This window comes from Pyxicephalus adspersus, chromosome 7 (genome assembly GCF_032062135.1).
Source record: "Pyxicephalus adspersus chromosome 7, UCB_Pads_2.0, whole genome shotgun sequence".
Lineage (NCBI taxonomy): Eukaryota > Metazoa > Chordata > Amphibia > Anura > Pyxicephalidae > Pyxicephalus > Pyxicephalus adspersus.
The window spans coordinates 16,676,241-16,698,202 of record NC_092864.1 but is presented as its reverse complement, the minus strand read 5'-3'; the positions used below and the strand labels follow the sequence as shown (position 1 = coordinate 16,698,202).

Genomic DNA, 21,962 nt, shown 5'->3' with positions numbered 1-21,962 from the left:
GAGACCAGACTGGGCAGGCAATGTGTCTATTATGTGACATTATTATTATTATTATTATTTACAGTATTTATATACTGTAATGTATCCTGACATGTTCTATATGTAACTGAGTTCCTAAATTAGATTAATAAAAAATTACACATATATACTATACATATAAATGTGTTACAGTTTAAATGTAGTACAGCAAAATTGTAAATAAAAAAATACAAAATATAGGTTAAAGTAGTGTTTCTCAATTAGGGTTCCTCCTGAGGTTGCTTAGGATTCCTGGAACAATGATGAGCAATTTGCACTTTCAGTTTAAGTCACCCTTATCATTTTTTTGGCTATCTATAAGGGAGCCATTCTTCACACTGATCACTATGTTAATATAGTGTGAGCTTTTGGATATTGCTCTTTTTGCCAAGGGTTCCCTGAAGACCTTTAAATTATTTAAATGGTTCCCCTATTTAAAAAAGTTGAGAAAGGTATATGAACACCTAATATTTAAAGTTTTAACAATGGGTTTATAAAGCCATTGCCTATACTTTTGTAGCTTTCATTAGACCAGCATCCAGTAATCCTGCCATTGAAGTCCTTGTGAAGACATTTCTGTTATAGGGAGACAAAATGATGTCTTTCATCCATCTGTGTTCCTCTGTTGTCACCCTGTGACACCAGTTTCCAATGGAGGCTTCAAATGACTATTTCAACACATATTTCCCAGACATATTATCAAGAAATACGGACAGTTTTAAGCACTGATAATGTAATACATGATATTTAGATGAAATGAACACCAAACCCAATTGCTGTCCAAAAATATTTTATTTTGAGATTAAATAGACAAGCCAACATGTTTTGGGGTAAAAATGCAGAGGTGCTGGCCTCAATAGAGGGTAAAGATCTAATTTTAGTAGTGGACTGATCCTTCACAATCCATTTGGACCCTGTACATTTGCTGTGAATTTTCCTCTCTTCTATTTATCCCATGGTCTATACCCATAGCCTCCATCATAGATGGCCCTTGCATTTACAGGAGCTGTCTACACAAATGGACTGAACTCTACTACAGAGAGCCAACAACATGCTACTAATTACAATCTAGAATTGTGTGTAGGACAGATAGGATTATTGCCGCTGCCGCACCATTCATTCTGGTCAATAATTATCTGAATTGTGTAGAGAAGGGGTCCCCAACCCCTGGTCCACGCCCCAATATTGGCCATCTGACAACTTCGCCTGCGAGAGCACGGAGACCAGCACTGGTCCGCAGCTCTGGCCAGTGCACCCCCAGCAGGGTCAGGAGAAGGACCACACTTGGAGGGGCACACTGGCCAGAGCCGTGGACTATGTCCCCAGTACAGAACGCAGGCTTAGGACTGTGGGCAGTCCCATTCTCCCATCACAAGCTCAGACCTGTGATGGGAGAGTGGATGGGTTCTGGCATATTGACGTCACTCAGGGGGAAATTTATTCTCCTTTGAGTGACACCCAGCTCAGAGTCCATAGATTAAGTGGTCCGCAAGCTCCAAATGTTTGGGGACCACTGGTGTAGAGGGCCTTAATTTCAATACCCAAGGCCCATGAGGTTTTTAAAGGAGGTTCTCTATACAAGATATACTACATAAATGGGCTCATTCAGACAGTACATGTAACTAACATGTGACATGTAACACCTAGAAAAGTGAAAAACTTATTGGTTGCTATAGGATCCGGTATCCTACGCGTTTCGTTGTTTTTGAATAAATCTATTAGTGTTTGTTTTAGCAGGCATATCTTGTTATTAAGCACGCGACCTTCATTTCCATTTTATCTGATTAATTATGTAGACACTGGCAGCCTACTTGGGTTGTTACAAACTTGACGTTCTGATGTAGGAACATCGAGCTTATGTTTATGAATACTGACATATAGTAGCAGATGTATCGAACAAAAACAAGAGAAGCAAATGAAACATATTTAAAAGACAAAACTATAAAAGAGTAAAGCAGGACCCGTTGACTGTTATCTCATTCTTTTTGTCATATCTAGCATGGCATGATGGAAAATAGGACCGTACTGGGTTTTCTGATGTGCGGTGGTAAATGTCAGTTGTTCCTCTTGACATTAAAGTCTTTTTCTAGCTCAAATTATTGAATGTGCTGTATGTGTGTGTGCAATGCTCGCAGCATCACATCTTTATGGATCTTCCTAGTTACTCGGCAGCTAAACATAAGCATTATGTTCATGCCCAAAGGTAACGAAAAATCTTACTGAGATAACATAATGTGATTTCTCAAGGGTTACTTCAGGCAAAAACTGTTTTCAAACCAGGCTTTGCTCATTTAGAAATTCCAGATCTTCCCCATGAGCAAGTTTACGTTGCAGCTTATGCAAGCTATTGTTGTATATCTGTGTGTGTTGTTGGGGAATGGACATGTAACTGTGAGTGGTATTTGTTACATATGCCTGCACAGGCACTGCATATCTGCCATGATTCATCTCTCTGCTGCAGTACAGTCTGTGCACATACACTATAAATAGCCTTGGATACAATGCGGTACAGTGTCATTCTCCAGTATTTCTATTATTTAAATCAAACCTGCATGCCTTAATATTTCATCCCTTAAGATTTATTCCCTGTTTTTTGCTGTCAAGGATGATGGACGATGGCATTGTGAATCTTGAGAGGAGTTAGATATTTAGGCTGACCACAAGACTATCCTAATAACCTGTTTTTTCTTTGGTCCCTTTTACAGGTCCCTTGGCGGTCTCTCTAAGTTCACGCACAGGTTATCGTTAAAAGAGAAGTCTGAGAAGAGGAATGATGCTGAGCTGGCACCTCTGGAGCAGCCTGTTTTCCGACAGAGATCACTGAGCATTGAATGGTGAGAATTATGGGAATGAACTGTAAGAGGGATTGGTCTTAAGTGTGAAGCTAATGGAGGCATAGGAGGGCTACAGGAGAACTTGCTGATTCGATCATAGCGGTGTGTAATGAATGTATAGAGTTGGCATTATATAACATCAGCAGCAGACTACAATGTTGTGTTTTCAATCAATAAAATCAGAAGTATATACTGGCCTACCTAATAGACTGAAGCTACAAGTTTTGGTTTCTATGTCAGGCATGAAGATTAATGTGATCTGGATCTACATTTTCAGCATTTGAGATTGAGTAATAATGTTATGTAATAATAGTTTTGTGTTGCTTTATTTCCACTTTGGTAGATGCTCAGATGAAAAGTGGAAAGAAGCTGGCATTAAGTATGGTCATTAAAAGGAACCTAAAACAAGCCTTCATTTGTAGCTGTAGCATAATGGAGAAGGTCATCCTTAAAGTTCACAGCAGAGGCTTTTGTATCAAATAAGGTCAAGAGTGGCTTGTTTTAAAGCTCTGTATTTGTTGTTAGGAATATTTTAGTAATATAAAGGCAATAGTCTTGGCACAGGTGCCTAACAAGCAATCATTGATGTGATGGTTGGGGTAGTACCAATTTGGGCAAGTTGGGTAACCAGTGTCTGTTCATGAATTGTTGCACGTGTACTGCAGACTTTCTTTTATCTAGGTCATGGTATAGCTGGTAGAAGTAAGTCGCATTCATCTGGCCTTTTGCATAATCATGATTGGTACCTATTGGAACCTAACCTATTTTCCCAGTGTTGAGAGAACTTGAGGCAAGGTGAGCTGCACCAGGGAGTAAGTAGGTAGCGCTTTATTTAATAAAGATAGGAAACAGTGATGTATAGAGTTAATTAAAAACCTAAAGCAAAAACTCTACAGTTTACACAATGTTTTGGTTTTGCTGAGCACAATGCAATGCATGAATTATATGTGTTACCTCTAAAATGTTGCCCATTACGGTGCCACTGCTTATAGAGTTTTGTGTGTCTTAGTAGTGCTCTGTGCTGCCAAATGCAGGCCATGCTCAATTTTTTTTTCAATGACAATCTTTACATGGAAGAAAAATAATTAATTCAAATATAGTGTTACCATGATTCTTTAAACTCAATAAGTCCCATAACGTATTACTGAACTCAAGGCAAACAGTTCAATACATGGATAAAATACATATAATGAAGCCTGGTGGATGCTGAAAAAAATGTGGAGGTTCCTCCCTCTCAACCCCTAGCCTGCTTACTGGACATTGAAAAGTAATAGAAAGCTGATAAAGTCATCTGTCTGCTTGCATTGCTTTTCTATTCAATCAGTGGGATTTTTTTGTACGTACCATACCCAATTAGCCTTCTGTCCTACCCACTCCCAGACTAAGTGCTGCTGTATTGGGGATCACAAGAGCTTTATATAAAAGTATTATACTACAGTAATGCCTATTGTACATGGCTGCATATTTTATATCTGGTTAGTGTTTAGTCTTATAAAAATGTGGCTTTATAGTGACTTTGAATAACCCCGGAATTCATACCGATCGCTATTCCCACAATCCAAAAGGTTTTCCAAGAGGGATTTGTTTTGCTATGGCTTATTCTTTGCAGTGATTGCATAATTGCACAGCTTGACATGTGCACTGCAGGAAAAGACAATGCAATAATTGTAATTAGGTCTTATCCCAGCGTATGTTTCTCACAGCTTACATCTTTGTCATAGCTGCCAAATTCCTCTCAACTAGGTATTACACCCCGAGGGTCCACATTTTGGCAACCTTCTAAAATCTATGAAATAATAATTCATGCTTTTCTGGCACAGACACGTGTTTACTGTGGTCGCTAAAGATATAAAATGCCCAATTGTGCACAAAATTCTATACGTAGTACTCATGTAAGTCTCTCACTACTGAGCAGCCTGGGAAATCTAGTTCACATATCCCAGGCTTCTTTGGCTGGAATTCTCTACTAATGTACAGAGGAATGTTATATGTTTGCTGGCAAACCAAACCAAATATTTATAGAATTCCCATTTACAAAGACAGAACTTTTTCCACTACTCGTAGGCTTATTCATTACAGGGATAGTTTAAAGCTGAACTCCATGCAAACAGCTAAATTAGGAAGATAAATCACAGATATTGTATTATATATTGGAGCTGTTAAACCTGCCAAAGGATTTGTATGTGTGTGCATTGCGTCAGAAGGTTTACAAAGTTCTGCCACTCTGCACAGTCTTATCCAGCAGGGTAGGAGACCGGATTTTACTCAGCTTCAGTTAGGTGTCTCCCTGGCCCTGTGACAAGACAGTGAAAGGAGAAGCAGAAGACTATTAAGTTCATCTCTCTACCCCTCCCCTCCGTTCATCAATTAAAATGTCTCTTGTTAGCATATGAGCATTACAACACAACCGACTGGTTCCCTGGGCCTTTCTAATATTTAATTCTTTCAATCTTTGTTGAGTTCCTGTAGCATGTTTGTAGTCAATTCTTGTCTAAATACACACCATCGAAGGCTGCATGGCATTTCTGAGGGCAACAGACCATACCTGGGATCCTCTTTAAAACAGTTTTTCACTAACCTATTGTTATCAGTTCTCCTCTGCTGGCAGAATGAAAAATAACAAATCTCAGCTCCTGTATTGTGTCTGTGGTCGTGCAGTCACTACTTTCTGACTCCATTGTGAAAGTTTAAAATATTCCTCATGACAAGACAATAATAAATCAGCAAGGACAAGAGATTTCTGAGCTCCCAGCACTGCCTCTCACACACTGTTTGAGCACAATCCTGGACAGATGCCATTTGCATGCACACCACCCCAGTACACACCAATGATTGACAAAACCAAAGCCAAATATATAAAGGTGAGAACACCAGGGGGGGGGGTTGGGGGATTAGTCTATTACACTGGTAATGAGGTAGGTTCAAAATATTTCTAAAGCTTCACTGTGTTCAGGGAAATTGCACTAATTATGTTCAGTACAGGAGAGGAGTTTCTACAGTACAAGTCTGGAAATAAATGGTAAGGCTAGAGTTTAGCTTTAATAAAAGCTGCAGAAGTAAAAGTATTATAATACATTTGGAATTATTTCAATGAGATATTTCTGAGATTGAATGTACATATACTTTAACAATAAAAATGTCTGTTCTGAATAGATATTCAGTGTGTTCTATGAAGAGTGAAGGCAGATATTTGTATTTGTTCGGTTCATGTCCAAGTGATTGTGTTCTTTATGTAAAAAGGTGCCAGTGTGTACCACAGTTTACAAGCTGGCTTCCCCCACCCGCCTTCTCCGATCTCTTCCTCTAATGACCCTGGAGTCTCTTAGCTTTCTGAAGAAATGCTATCTGGGAGTTGTTGTACGAGCTGCTCTGGATCTTGGATGGGGACCATGTTCCTGTGGACTGCGGTGTGTGTGTGAAAGTACTTTGTGGTGGGTTCGCAAGCCAAGAGGCGAACGCAGAAAGCTGGCCTGAGACTCGCAGAGGGTGGGATGGCGTTGGGACTGGAAGGCAGATAAACAGTAGGGCTTTTCCCACCCATTCTGGGAAACCTATGTGGGGCTGTGGTGGGGGAAATTAAAGAAGTCTGTCAAGTTCGTGGTTACTCTTCCCGGTGCCTTGTTAATGTCTTACTGGGATTCTGTTTCAAAAAATTGAAATCGTGTTTACCAAAGTCATTAGAGCTCCTCCAAGATGCAGGATAATAATGCGAAATTCATATTCCACTATTCCTTCATTAGATTTGATGATGTGCTGCATTTGATTGAGAGCTGAACGTAATATATTGCTATATCACTGTGTACCCACCACCTGCACACAATCTAGGGAGCCGTGCTGTAACCTAAACCTGTATAAAAGAGCAGACAGAGCAGGATCTTGTTAGATCGCTCATATTTTATATAATATAAGGGGTTATGAAAGAAACTGGAATGGTTGGTTTAAAGAGACATTGTAATTTTCCTCTACTATTGGAATACTATTGGTATGCAGTTTGTATCTTCTACCCATATTTGTAGGGGATTCCTCAGCTTCCTCCCATATCCAAAAACATACTAGTAGTTTTTAATTGCTCTAAAAATGAACTTAATATTATTATTAATAAACAGAATTTATATTGTGCCAACATTATATTTAGTGCTGTACATTAAACAGGGGTTGCAATTGACTGATATAGACACTGACACAGCAGGACCTTGGCCAGATGAGCTTACAATCTAATACTTAGATCATTCTAGGGATAGCATACTCATATGGGGTATAATAGAGACCTTAGATCCTTACTTCCTCCAGAATTTGGCGGGGTTCCCTGAGCTGTGACTGATGGACCTCCCATAGGATGGTGTCTGCCATGGCCAACACTTGGCAGAGCCAGCAGAATCTGTTTTATTTGTCTGGTGACATTCTGACCCCTAATGTATGGAGGGCATTCTTTGGGTAACCAACACTAATAGAATTTTTCTCAGTAACTGATTTTACCAGGGGTTCCCTAAGACCTGGATTATATTTTAATGGTTCCTCTGGGGTTAAAAGGTTGAAAATGGCTGCCTTTATTGACAGCTAGTGACATAACTATGAACTGTAAGAAGCTGCATAATATGTCAGTGCTATAATCAATGGGATTATAACAGAAGAAAATGATAATAGTAATAATGTCCTAATTCCTCAGTTAGTTGAAACCATCATTCTTGGAATGCCCCACTGCTTTCTTTCAAAATGCAATAGGTCAACTGGCATCAGACATGGAAGTGAACTGACAGAACCTGGACCCCATGCTCTTCTATACCTGGTGACATGGGCATTTGTTTACCAGCAGAGGCAGTAGGAATAACTGTTAAGGTGAGAATAATTTGGTCCGAAAGGCCTTTAACACAGATTCTCTTTCTTTTCACTGTGACACCCGGACAAACGTGTAAAACTTGTCACCAGGACAGGAAGACAAAATACATGTTTGGTTCTTTACTTTGTTTGCTTGTTATCCAATGGCTGCCAGGTCTAGAACTGGGAAGTGTCATACTGTGAAATCCGTAGAGGAGCCCATCCTTAGCACCAAGACTAATATTTGGAGTGCTGATTTGAGTTACTTGTAATACAATCCTGGATTTGTCTCTTCAGTCTTGTTCCAAGTTGTTCTGAAAATATAGTAGTTGAAAAATAAGAGCAGACATTTGTGCAATATTGACAGCCGATCTATACATGTGTACTGGGCTTACATACATCAGAAAACACTGCCCCAGGTCCATCAGTCAACCAGCAAAATGGTAATCCGGTCTTTAACAATGATTGTTGATAAAATCCTTGTTCTTTAATAAATACCCCAATCATTGGCATACATTTGATCTCATGTAGTTGATGATAGTAGCATGCTGTCATTTGGATATAGCACCTCTTCCATCACTTCTCTCATAATCCCAACAGCTGTACATACCTTTCTATATCTATATCCACTACATGAGTTAAGCACAGAGCTAAAGATTTTAAAAACAAAGCTCTTCATCCTTATTGAACAGCGATTCTACGTGTCATCACAAGCCTCCCCTGTAGGATCAAGCTCTCAGTGGTTTCATGGTGTGGCACAGGGATTCAGTAGGAGTCTGGGAAGGAAGATGTATTGCTGGAATTATAGATGCTGCAACAGGACACATACCAGGTATTGTGGTTAAACTAAGATAGTTTCCTATATTACCGGGCTTTGGCTACATTTGGCTTGGTCTGACCAGAGAGCTGAGTTACTTTTACTGGGTTACATTTTTACAAAAACCTAATTATACAGACTATTATCATTAATATTGCACTGCTGGCAAGTGATTCATATCTAAAGCAAGCTTTTTATTGATTTAGTAGAAGAACTGATTTGTGTTTGTTCTGAAATGATACACTTCTAATACCAAGCATAGACTGTTGTACTTGATTCGTCCAGATTCTTTCTTTATATCATTAACATTTGTACATGTCCAGGAAGTTTACTTGGGGGAGGTTACAATAATGTGTAAGTTACATTTATCTCCATGAAGCCCTTTACTAGATACCATAAAAACTGGCTTCTCCCCCATCCCAGAACACCTCACGCTCAATATTTCTGCACAATTTGAGTTTTATTGATTGGCTTTGTAGATGTCAATTAGGAATTTCCAGCATGCTGCAGAGCACAGATTATGTAGATGTGCCAGATATTGAGACCATTATATCAGTATTTCCTAATACAGTTTCAAAGCTTCCTTTTTATTGATCTAACTAATTTACTCCCCAGCGGGTGGGTTGGAGGTGAAGAGGTCACATCAGAAGCTGTGATTCTGAAATAGGATACAGCGATTTGACCTCCCTAGCGATGCAGTGTAGCAGGAATGACTAAATCACTGACCGTACACAATTATAAAGCCATTGACAGGTTATATGAAGGCAACTACCTCTAAATCTTAACTCAAGGGAATCTAAACCTTCCACAACCATTTAAGAGTATCACTCCTTCATATTGTTCACATATAGAGCCTGATTTAATAAAGCTCTCCAAGGCTGGAGAAGATACAGTTTTATCAGTCAAGCTGGGTAATCCAGCAAGCCTGGAATGGATTTCTCAAAAGTCATTTGCTATTTGTTAGCAAATGTTTTCAATCCTGGATCAGATCTACTCCAGCTTTGCTGGATCACCCAGCTTCACTGATTAAACCATATCCTCTGCAGCCTTGGAGAGCTTTATTAAATCAGGCCCATATTATGGAGCAAGCAGAAAAAAGATTGGTGACACCCAAAGATTGACATGAACACCAAATTCACCAAAGACAAAATTTATAAAAAAAAGCAAGCCATAGCACAACCCATCAGACACCTCCTATAACTGTCACTTCTGGGTAGACAAACATTTTAAATTTGAAAGACACTTATTTACTGTCTTATAGGGAACATCTGAGAATGTTGAAGGAAATAACTTTGACAGTCATTGGGCCGTCCAGACCGCAGTGCCGGCTCTAAAGGAACCAGTATTGGCACATAATACAGCTGCAACGGTTGGTACTATACCACTCCCTGCCAGCCCCATTCGATTTCAAATGACTTCCAGAGTCTCATGTAGCATCTACACTGAGGATAGGGTTCAGGGGTGTGAAGAAGCAGTCACCACACCGCCAATCTAAATATAGCATAGTGATGTCCTTACTGTGCTGCTTAATGTTCTCCATGCTGGAGAAAAAGCTGTACCTGAGGACCTGCTGTTCCAGGATCTCCCTGCTGTTTCTTTTTTTTTTTCAGTGTGTGCTTTATGAACATTTCCTACTGTTGCTTCTTAAGTATTGCACCATTGTTTATTAGATCACCAGTCACCAAAAGGGCAGATCTGGTATGAGGATGCATATCCTGTATCTGCCACCCTCACACAGAGCCAGGCCTGGTAAATTTGGGTAAAAGATCAGCTGCAAGAAGACTACAATACTTTGGACTTGTCTTTTGGGCCCAGTTCAAGCCCACTTTAATTGTTCACATTCTTTTTGATAGAAATGAATTCACATGCAAGGAACCTATCACCTTTATTTGACTGATTACTACACAGTTAGCTTCAACATAAATGCCACAGTTTGCAACTTTCTGCTTTGTGATTTGGAATTCCTTTGGATTTTGTTGAAAACTTGGTGGCAATGCTGCTGTGATTTGTTTTACAGTTGCTACATTTGGAGAATACTGCAAAGCTTTGTGACTTTGTATGACAACAGTAGGGGGTGCTCACAGTCTGTGCTGACTACAGTGCCGACCCAGCCGTGTTCTCCAAGTGATTTTGCTGCTGATCTGTTGCCAGGGACAATACGCTTTTTGATATATGGACTTCTGTTGTTTTAGGATCAAAGATCTAAGACGTGGATAAATGAAAGCGGAGATACCACACGTAATCCTGGCATCAGAGGCTAATACGCTAGTTGAATTTAAACACACAAGTACTATACATAGCAATGTCTTTATTATTGCAGAAGGACAAGTGACATGTCACCCTGCATTTTGATAAATGAGTATTTCCATAAGCTACTTTACAGTTCTAGGATCAGGTGGCGAGGGAGGCTGATGTGATATGGGCCTTTGTTTCAGACTACACAATTCATGGAGCATCGGTCTGGATCATTGACTTCCAGAATTTCTGCATGGCATCACCCATATTTAATATACAGCAGAGCAGATAGCAATTCATTCATATTTGCCTGTCAATTCAGCTGCAAATGTTCATTTTAAATTTTGTTGGTGCTTTTATGTTTTTATTACGTTTTCTATTTTTCCTATCCATCACACTATGAAGTTCAACTAAATACAGGCAGGATGAAACTGATTTTATTTTATATCCAGACTGGCTCCAGCCATAGACAAGGTAAACATTCGGCTGCTGTAGGTAAGGATATAATGGAGAATGGCATTCTGGGAATGTGGCAGGATAATCTGTGCTGTGATTGGTAGATGTCTCGTTAATACTAGAATCCTGTACATACAGGGCTACAGTCTGGATAGTTTAATACAGATATTTCTTTTTCTCTTAACAAAAGTGCGAATGCCTGGGGGTCATATCTCATCTTATTTAAGCAAAAATATAGAAAGCAAAGAAAATTGAGCTGGTTGTTTAAAATAACACCCGCAGTTCTAATAAATAAAGTGGCTCCATTATGCATTTATGTTATACGTAAGCAGGGTTAATTTCTTCTATTATTTCAAGTGCAAGGTTTTGTTGTACTCATCAGTTCTGACTCCAGCGACTGTCTGCACAAATTACAATCGTGCTTAAAAATCTCTTGGTGTTCACCATCATTAATCTATCTGTGTTTAATTTTTCTGAGCTATGGCATGTAAAACTCTTACTTGGTCATTTGAGTTCATCTTTTATCAAGAGGCTAAACATAAGGCGAACAAATGAAAGAAGTCAGGCAATTACTTTATTTGAAGAGTTCCTAGTGGAGCCAACGTTTAAGAGTAAGTTTAGACGGGAAGTTTTCGACAGTGGGACCACTGTGGTCAATCAGTCCTCAGACACCCTAGTTATCCATGGAAATGAATTGAAGCCATTAAAACCTGTTCTCACCTTGATGTATCTGCTGCTATTACATCAGAAAGATGGTTTCTAAAAGTAATTTCTTAAATTAGCCCCCTTAGAGTTGTCAACTGGGGCTGGTTTTAGTCCATGTAAGGATTGCAGAATTTGTCATGGTCTCAGATCCAAACTCAGGTGCTTGCTTCTACAAATCCCTTGTTTAGTAATAAAGATGTCACATCCCTATTCAAGGTACATCTGAAGCCAAAAACAAAAATGTAATATATTGCAGCTTGCTGTTCCCCAGGTGTTTTGGCTGCAGTAATTTCCTTTTCATGGCTATTTTTGTCTGGTGATCGCGCAAGTAACACACTTCCTGTCCGAAAACAACAGTGCTCACCATAGTGTAACTTTGAAGGAGTAACATCGTCACCATAGTCTGTTCTTTTGACTTGAACTACAAACTATTACTTGAGAAAATGTTCTTGCCTATAATGCATGAAAACAGAAAACTAATACAGACATCAAGATACCAGGACTGGTAAGCTGCAGTTTGGTACATTTTGGTTCTTGAGTTTAGATACTCCTTTTGTAAAAATTGTAACAAATAACCAATTGTAAGCACATATTTTGCTACTGACCATTAATGGCAAAATATATGGTAGGTATGTATATATACAGGAAGGAATACCACCCATGTCTTACGATGGCAGCAGGTTTCCTTTTAGTTGTGTGGTTAGCAGCTCTTCTGCAATCTTCAGTATGGAGTAGTTATTTGAGTTACTGTTGCCTTCCTATCAGCTAGAACCAACTTCTTAGACCTCTGGCAAATAGCAAAGCACTTTCATTGCTACTCCCTGGATACGTTCGCTTTTCTGGATCATTCTTTGTAAACCATAGAGATGGTTGTATGTGAAAATCCCAACAGATCAGGAGTTTCTGGAATACTGATAGTCACCTTTCTTCTTTCTGATGCTCCATTTGATCAGCAGATCATCTTGACAATGTCTTCATGTCCAAATGCATTGAGTTGCTGCCATGTGATTGGCTGATTAGATTTATGGGTTAACAAGCGGTTGAGCAGGTGTACCTAATAAAGTGACTGGTGCGGGTATAAAATATTACATTAAGAGATGTGCCCCTTAACTTGTTTTGGCCAAACTATTGTGTTAGGTAGAAAACTATTTCCAGATCTGGTATCTTTTTGACTGTTTTCAGAGAAAATGTAGTCCTGTCCTCTACCAAGATAGCTGCCTTCACACAAAGACACAGTCCAGAACAAGTCTGACTAAGTCAGCAATGGGAAACCCCATTGGCGTACCCCAATTGTACCTAGCTTTCACAGCACAGGTCCTCTTTAACTCATCTATTCAGGTAATAATATTGTATTGGATTTACCTACTGGCCGACACATGAAGTCATCATAAGCAAAGCACACTTGTAAAATATTGGCCATTCACTTGTCCTAAACTTTCATCATTGTGTGCACTTTGTGTGGTAAAGGTTTTTCTTTGTCATTACTGTCTCTCAGAAGGAAATGGGCAAAAAAAATCTCTTAACTATTCCCCTAGGCCATTCTCCAGGGATAATCTATAAAAAATTCATAATTAGCAAAGTTCTCTAAATGCAAAGTGCAAATCTGTATCTTTCGAGCATAACGGCTTAGTTGGAATCTGCTAAAGGAAAGCATTTCCCTTAGTACTACTGTGTGTATAGACATAGAACAGTTACATAGAGTAAATGTGTGGCCATTGAACAGATTGAGTCACTGTTACAGTCTGGCTGGCAGGCTGGCAGTCTTCGCCTGGAGATGCCTTTGTGGACAAGCAACTGACACATTTCCTGCATTGGCTTCATTGGAAACAGGACTGTTTACCGATAACAGTGTGTGTGGGTCTGCCATGTAATTTACTTTGTACTAATTCTTCTTTTTATTGGGAATAATACAACGTACGGATCTTCTTCTGCATTAGGAAATGTCCTAATTAAGTTGTAGAGGGAATAAAAAGAACCCATCTGGTCCATATGGACCACTGACAGCTTTTAAACATAATGGACCTCTTCTGTTGGATATTAAACAAATTCAAAGGAAAATAAATCCTACCACGGCCAAACTGGATCATATACTATACAGCCAAATGTTTGTGTGTTCCTGATCATTACACCTACCTATATGGCCAAATGTATTTATTTACTCCTCCAAACTAGTTCAGATGTTCGTATCATGCAACTTGTGGCAACAGTTTGTGTAATATCTGTACTTGTTCCTGTTTAAATGTGCTCCAGTGCACCTGATGGATTAAATAAAGATGGGATTTGATGAGATTGTTGTAGAACAACTTAAGTGATTTGTATGGAACCATGACTACAACCCTACTGAACTCCTTTGGAGCGAATTAGAATGACAGCTGCAAACTAGGGCTTCTCGACTGATTCCCAAACTCACAAAAACTTTTTTGCCTTAATGGACACAAATTCTAACAGATGTACTCCAAAATATTGTGAAAAGCCTTCCTTGAAAAGTAGATATGTAGAAAAGTCTACAAACGTTTAGCAATATGGTGCATAAATAGTTATTTTATTATTATTTATGTACTTTTGTACTTTTGTACTTTGGATTATTTTTGGTTTCCAAATCTATTATAGATTAGGTTAGGAGTGTTGGACAGTTCAATCCATCTGCTTTCATTATTATATATGGAATGTAGGTGAATTTATCAGATGTGGCTGAACCAGAACATGACATTACAACAAGCTTGGAATTGTCATTTAATGCCTGGCTTAACCGAAAATTAAACGAGGGAAACTCTAATAGGAATCAGGTCAATACATAAATACACGCAGTATACAGAAGCAAATTGTTGGACAGAATACCTTATGGATCAAAAAAGCTTGCACACTGCACCACACATCCATTCCCTTTGTCCTCTACATTCATCTGGTGGGAGGATCTATCCGATTTGATGAAAAATAGCAAGAACAATAGATGCTGGACCACATTTTACATTGCAATATAGGAAAACCATATATCTTTACATGGAGGCAGCTACTAGGAGTGATTTACATGAATTAGGTGGTGAGTAATTTTTCCAGTTCATTTTGCCCTTTTAAACTTAGCACTATAGCCCCAAAATGAATGTATAAGGCTAAGTCTACACTGACTTTAAATATAAATGCACATGTGCTTTTTTATGAGTTCTTACATGTTTGTAAAGATGTTTTATGTCTTAAAAGTTAGAATAGGATAAAATGCCTCCCAAAACAATGGGGTCAATTGGAGCGTTTATAGGCGTTTTGAGCATTTTGGGCATTTGGCTGGCATTTTTGGGCCCTTGAGTGGCGTTTTCGTGCTTTTTAACACTTTTGAAATGCTGCAGGATGCTTTATCTTTACAGCTCACCAAGAAAATGCTCCGATGTCTCCTATTGGAAATAGAACAAACATGGACGTTAAAACACTTTTTTAAGCGCTGGGGAAACCATCCGTGTAGACTTACCCTTAAATATGTATATGAAAGTCTAATGATTATATATTTATATGAATGTATTTGAATTTTTAGTCCCATTAGACAGCACTTTCTCCAGCTCTTGTATTTTCCTGCTTATTCTTAGGTTGGTTTACCAGCTATTAGATGTTATCGGGTTCCTAACCATAGTGGTGAGAGTTTCCCCATTTGGTCATGAAGGGTTAAGACGTGTTCATTACCCTACATACTGTCAGGGAAAATATTTTTGTGATCATATTCTCTTCTTTAAATAGTTCTGCAGTCCTGGAGGTATCTTGTACAGGGAGACTAATTAGAGTCATTTACCATTTCATGTGGGGTCAGATATGTTTCACTGGAGGGAGCCGATGGTCAGAAGGTGGGGTGTCAAAATCAGCCTCATGTCCCCACCCCGTCGCTCCAAGCAAGTCCCTGGCGGCCTTGACTCCTTGCATATCAATCTGCTGTCTCCGGCGGCCCTCATCACCATAGAAACTCCGACAACAACGTCTCCTTAATCACGTTGAGTACCATAAGACCTCCTCAACTTAGGGACTTGTTATGACAAATTTACAGTCTGGAAGCCAAAAAATGTTAGTTTTCCAATAAATATTTGACATTCCTTGTTTTTTTTCCAGGTGTAAAGTGAGAGAGGTAGACGCAGAAGTTCCATATTTCACTATGGAAAATATCCAAGGGAAAAAACCAGTAGCATGATTTGCTGCTATACATATTTTTAGTATGCAGACGAGAGCAGAGACTTGTTATTCAGCACACATTAATAAATGCTTTGACAGGTACGGCTGACAGCTCATCGTTGTCATTTATTTCATTTCAGACATCTCCTCCATGCCCTGAACTTTTCTCTTTTAAAATTTGGAGCTTTTTTTTCATATGCCTAAATTGCTGGCGTGTCTGGAAAGTTCCAGAGTTCAGAATGATTTTTGTATGTGTGCTGTGATGAGCTTTATTCTTTTCATATGAACATCAGTGCGTGTTATAGTTTGCTGATGTTTGGGCACTTGTAACAGGGATTATTAGGCCAATTTACCATTGCTGAGGGATCTGGTTACACTCCAGAAAGATATAAAAATACATCTATCAAACCCAGATATATAGTCATTGTAGCATCATTAAATGCACCTAGTCCCTTAGTCTGTTGTATTAGCTATTGTATTTTCCAGCACAGTGTGATTCTAAAGCTATGTATACACGTCGGATGATTCTCGCGCGATACAAACGGTCATGTGTAGAAAGTTCGCCCGTCATTCATGGATCTTTTAGGACGGATCCATGAGCGACCGGGAACAACGGGTATACAAGTCAAGGGAGCACAGTGGTTTGCTGCTCGCTCGTTCTCCTTCTTTCCTTACCCATAAAACAGAGCGGGCGCTGTGTGTACAGCATTCATTCATTCATCTGCCATTTTGGTCACTAGAAACGATTACAAAATATCATTTCTAGCTACAAAAATTGCAGGGATATGCAGCCTTACTGGTAAAGGATACACAACACAGAAATATGGCTATTAGGAGGAGAAGCCCCAGGGCTGATCTCATCAGTGTTTTGCTGATCTATCCATTTGCAGGATGGGGAAGGATTTGACCAAGCTGTATTGCTTTAACTGCACTAGGAAAAAGAGGGGTCAGAATCTGGCTGTGCTCTATATGGTCCTGTGCAGACTTTAAACAGGGGAATCCCTCTGTCCTTTCCTCCATTGGAAAATACAATGGTCATCTCTGCTTGGTTGTTCATCAATCCAGCCTGGACATGGAGGGCCCTGTACACTTGCTAGATTTTTGCCCAAGATGATCAGGAAGGTCTGGGTGACAATAATCTAATAATCTAGTATATAGCTTTACAGAACTACCTCCAACTGAAAATTAACTGGACTAAAAGCACAGAATTTCTGATCTCTTTTTGAAAATGCCAGCTTCCTGGCAGTCATGCCAAGGCTAAAGACATAATAAATATGCAAACCAAGAGTACATGGCTTTACATATAGCATTCTGGATCTCTGACAAACAAGTAATCACCATTTTTCCAAAGAAGGTTGGTAGAAGCCATGGACGCATTTCTGTCATGGCAAATTTCCTTTACATTATTTTCAAACGTGAACAGTGCTTGAATCAGAACTCCTTTGAAAAAATCTGTGTTAAATATGAAACACGGTTCAGGGGATTTAGATCTGGGGGTCGGTTGAACAAAAAAAACATGATTTATAATGCTGTGAGCGTTTATTAAATGTGCAACAATTCTTGTATTGTTAAAAACGCTTTTATTAAAAGTCAGGATTACATTATATGCTGGTTAATTCTGTTACCAGAAAATTTAACTGAGCGTTGTCCAGAACAATTATCAGGTGGAAGTGATTATAAAAGTTTAGCCTACAGTCACTTACTGAAAAGCAGAGCATAGGAAGGAGGAATAAAGATGGAGGAGGGATGGTCCTTTCTGTAGTGTAGAGGTCCTGTAGACACCATATAAATACTATATACCTTTCTGTCATTGGAGGTATAGGAAAAGGAGGAATAGAGATGAAGGTGTGATAGAGGTCCTGCTAGAAGCCATATAGGGCCAATATACCTTTCTGCCATAGGAGGTATAGAAGAAGAAGTAATAAAATGAAGGAGTGCTAGAGGTCCTGGTAGACTTTCTATAAGTACAATATACCTTTCCGTAGTCAGGAGGAATAGAGATGGCAGAGTAATATAAGTCCTGGTAGACTGGTAGACCTAAAGGCAAAGTACCTTTCTGAAAAGGGAGGTTTAGAAGAATGAGGAATAAAGATGGCAGGGTGTTAGAGGTCCCAGTAGACTCTATATAAGTGCTATTTATTTTTTGCAGTAGGGAGGTTTAGAAAAGAGGGAATAGTGCTAGAGGTCCCGATCCTATAGTGGGGAGGTATAGAAGAAAGAAGAATGGAGTGGGGGGAGTGATAGAGGTCCTGGTAGACTTCTTGTGAATGTACTATATCCTACTGTCATTGGAGGTATAGGATAAGGAGGAATAGAGATGCAGGAGTGCAAGAAGGCCTGGTAGACTCTATATAAGTTCTATATAGTTTTCTGTAATGGAGAGGTATAGGAGAAGGAGGAATAGATTTAGCGGAGTGCTAGAGGTCCTGGTAGACTTCATATTAGCACAATATATCTTTTTGTACTGAGGAGGTAAAGGACAAGGTGAGTCCCTAGTCAGTTTGAGTACAATATTCACTATTGTAAAGGTAAGTTTAGTATATGGTAATGGAAGAATATATTGAAGAGATTATATGTTTTCGGGTGGATTAGAGGGATCACAAATAATAGTTGACTGTTTTTATTATTTGTTGTATGTTACATACTAAATGTGGTGTACCGTAAATAATATCTCACTAATCGAGTAATAATGCTATTAAAGTCTCCGGGGATGTGCTGCAGATATTTGATTGTTGTCAGTGTGTGAATTAAAGTCATGCTGGGTCTATATTACTAACTGAGGCATCTAATGAGGGTGTAAATAGTGTTAGCACTTCAGATAAATGTATTTTTTATTGTCTCTTTATTGTCTCATTGTTTGTGATTTACTAAATGCATTAAGACTTCACCAAGATCAATTACGTTGCAAGGGAATGTAGTGAATGTAGTGATCGTTTACTTTGCAAAGCATAGCCAATCACATACAAGTAAATTTAAAAACAGAACTTTTCCTTGCACAAGATTGGATGGTTGAAGTCAGCAGAGCTTCATCTCATTTACTAAACTAAATGTTCCTTGCAAGGAAATAATGCACCTTGCTAGGTGAACAGCCTATGTTTCCTTAGTAGTAATTCATCTAAACGTCGTGCAAGCAAATTTCCTTTTTCATTTTGGTAATTGCATATTCTTCCTAAAGAGAATTTCCCCTATGTTTGCTAAGCTCGGTACGTTTATTCTTTCCAAGTTGATAATTCACCTTCAAGTTAGTGCACACCCCAAATTCCTTTAGTAAATCACCCACAATTCTCTTTCAATTTCTTGAATTGAAGGTGCAGTAAATAGTACATTATGTACAGTACACATTTTACAAGAACATCAAATACTGCAAAGAGATCAAGGTCTGATATTCCCACCATATGCATTTTAGTGCCGTTTGTTGCTCCAACCTACTGCTACACGCATTTCTTTCTGTTTCTGTGCTTTGCTTCATTCAATGTAATGAATTGGGTCAGCATCATAACAGACAGCAGGGCAGGTAACTGTTCATTGAAATATATTTGCACATCATGCACATCTGTTATGTAATGAACATTAACCCCTTAACCTTGCATGTAAACAGTCCTATACTAGGCAGTGTCAGTGCTACGAATTAGATTCATATCCAATCCTTCTGCAGACTGGTTAAGTAACCTGTGCAGTTTAAATAAAGGTGCTGCATATACTGAATACGTGTACTGAATAAATTAGCCTATTATGTATCCTGTGTGTCCTATAACCTGGAGATCCATTAAACTGAATCCTCTTGGAAAGCATGGATAATACAGCTCTGCAAAGAATAGAACTCTCGCAATAGCCTTAGGCCATGGAAATGTCTTTTATGATGAACATGTGGAGTGAACATTGAGAGGGCCCACAGTGCAGAAAGCCGGGTTAGGGGAGTGTATGGACTGGGAATGTGCGGCCCTTGTAACCCCGACCCTGTGCTGATTCCAGTCAGCCTGGTGCCAAGGTTCAAGTTTCACTCTGGAGAATGAAAGTAGCCATATTTAGCATGAACTTGTACTGGCCACGAGGGAAAGAGAAGGGAGGGGTGGAGGAAATAGCCAGGCTATAGAAAAAGACAGCAACCAATGTCTGAGAAGGAGAATTATCTGAGCTCTGCTGGAAGGGGACATCCATAGAAAGGCACTAAAATATACAGCAATTAGCCAGATTATTGCCACCTGTTCCTCAGACAGGGTATGGCTTCTACAATTAGCCTGGTAAATGTAAAAGTGCATTATTGGGTGCTTTATATAGTCCCGATAAGCAGCAGGGGGCACTTTAGGGTGATGGCTTATAACTGTCAGCCTGCTATATTCCTGGCAATTGGCGTCACATCACGACGATGATGCTACGAACACTCCAGATTGGCTGCTCTTCGCCATTCAGATGAAAGTATGGTGCTGCAGAGATCCAACAAATATGGGTTTGTTTCACTACAGTGGAGACAGTCCGAAGAATTCTTGCATCTCTCCCCATGTATTTAAAGGATTTCAAGTGGGGCAGTCTCCAGAACAAAATCTGGCATGGAGATTCTTTTTTATTGAGTTGTCTTTGTGCTTTTAACTCCACAGACCTTTGACCAAGGCTTGTTCTATTGCTAGAGACTTAACAATGAAGTCCAGAATTCAACTAGTTAATTAATAAAAGACAAAAAAGTTCCTTTGCTTGCTACTGTAAATCAGAGGTGGGTTCTTAAGGATCAGATTAGGGGTGCCAGGGTTACAATAACATTTCTCTGAAGAAGGAGACTTGTTGTGACACAGCTGTGTAATAAACGTGTTCATGAGGTCAGTGCACTGCGCCACACGCATAAAGAAATTCCCTCTGCTGTATATACATCTGTCTCCTCTATAAAACAAACCCTTTGTAATGTAGTTCTTCCTCCCCTGTATACAGAACACTATTTTTTTTTTCTAAACAAGGATTAAAATAAAGTTAAATTTAGCCGATTGACCAAGCCTTGAGTTTGATGTGATTTATTAAACTGCGGCCTAGTATTTAAAGCTCTACTGCAGTTATGGTAGAAAACTACCCTTCCAGGGCCCCCTCCACACTGAAATTGGTTTTTTGCTTTGGGGTACTATAAAAAAGGCAAGTCGATCATATAGATGACACTCAGGGTTGTGGGCAGACTTTTGGCACCCTCACTTACAATGCAGGACTATTGGTACTGCATTGTATTGGTTGGACATTAGCGTCAGCCGAGAATGGAGCGCCTTACAGAAGAGGCTGCAGGGGAACAATGGCACAGAGGAGGAACCTGCAGGGCAGCAAGGTATAGGGTAAGTAAACTTGCAATTTATGATACCCCGGGCAAAAACAAGCATACAACACTTTCAGTGTGGGGTAGCCCTGCATGGTTTTAGCCTATCTGGAGCTAAGGATTACGCTAAAATCCCGGCTGAAAGCTAAATAATGTAGCTGTTTTAATTGCCAAAGGATTTCTATCAATCCAGTTCTGGGATATCTACTGGTAGAACTCACAACATAGCTCTGCCTGGCAGAGATAGAGACCTTATTTGTATCTGCTGAAGTTGGGTCTTTTCCCTCTCCAGAGAAGCAGCGATTCTTCTCTGCTCTGATGTACAGACACTGTAAGGATTTCAGATTCAGATCTGCATTGATTGTAGGGATGTCTAAGGAGCCTACAACCTTTGTACCATAAATACAATTTTTCGACAATATAGTCAGCATTTATGATATTATAGGCTACATTTGCACCTATGCATTCTAGTGCAATGTATTGTTAAATTTAGACCCCAAACCAATATAACAAAACACATGAATGTATTCAGCCTTTTAGAAAAACCTTCATGAGAAAAACATACTAGCTGATAATGACCTCCCCCTAATTGCTTGGCTGTAATACTGATCTATGTTTCTTCAGTATTTTGTGTCACTGTCCTGGAGCA

At 39.3% G+C, this 21,962-nt stretch overlaps 1 protein-coding gene across 2 annotated transcripts in view; it reads left to right on the top strand.

Annotated features, from left to right (window-relative positions):
- LOC140335197 (ankyrin repeat and fibronectin type-III domain-containing protein 1-like) overlaps positions 1–21,962 on the top strand; it is a 176,027-nt gene that overhangs the window by 120,701 nt on the left and 33,364 nt on the right. For both annotated transcript variants that reach the window (XM_072417648.1, XM_072417649.1), the window contains one exon: positions 2,724–2,852. In XM_072417648.1, the coding sequence (XP_072273749.1) occupies positions 2,724–2,852 (129 nt within the window). The remainder of the gene's footprint in view (positions 1–2,723; positions 2,853–21,962) is intronic.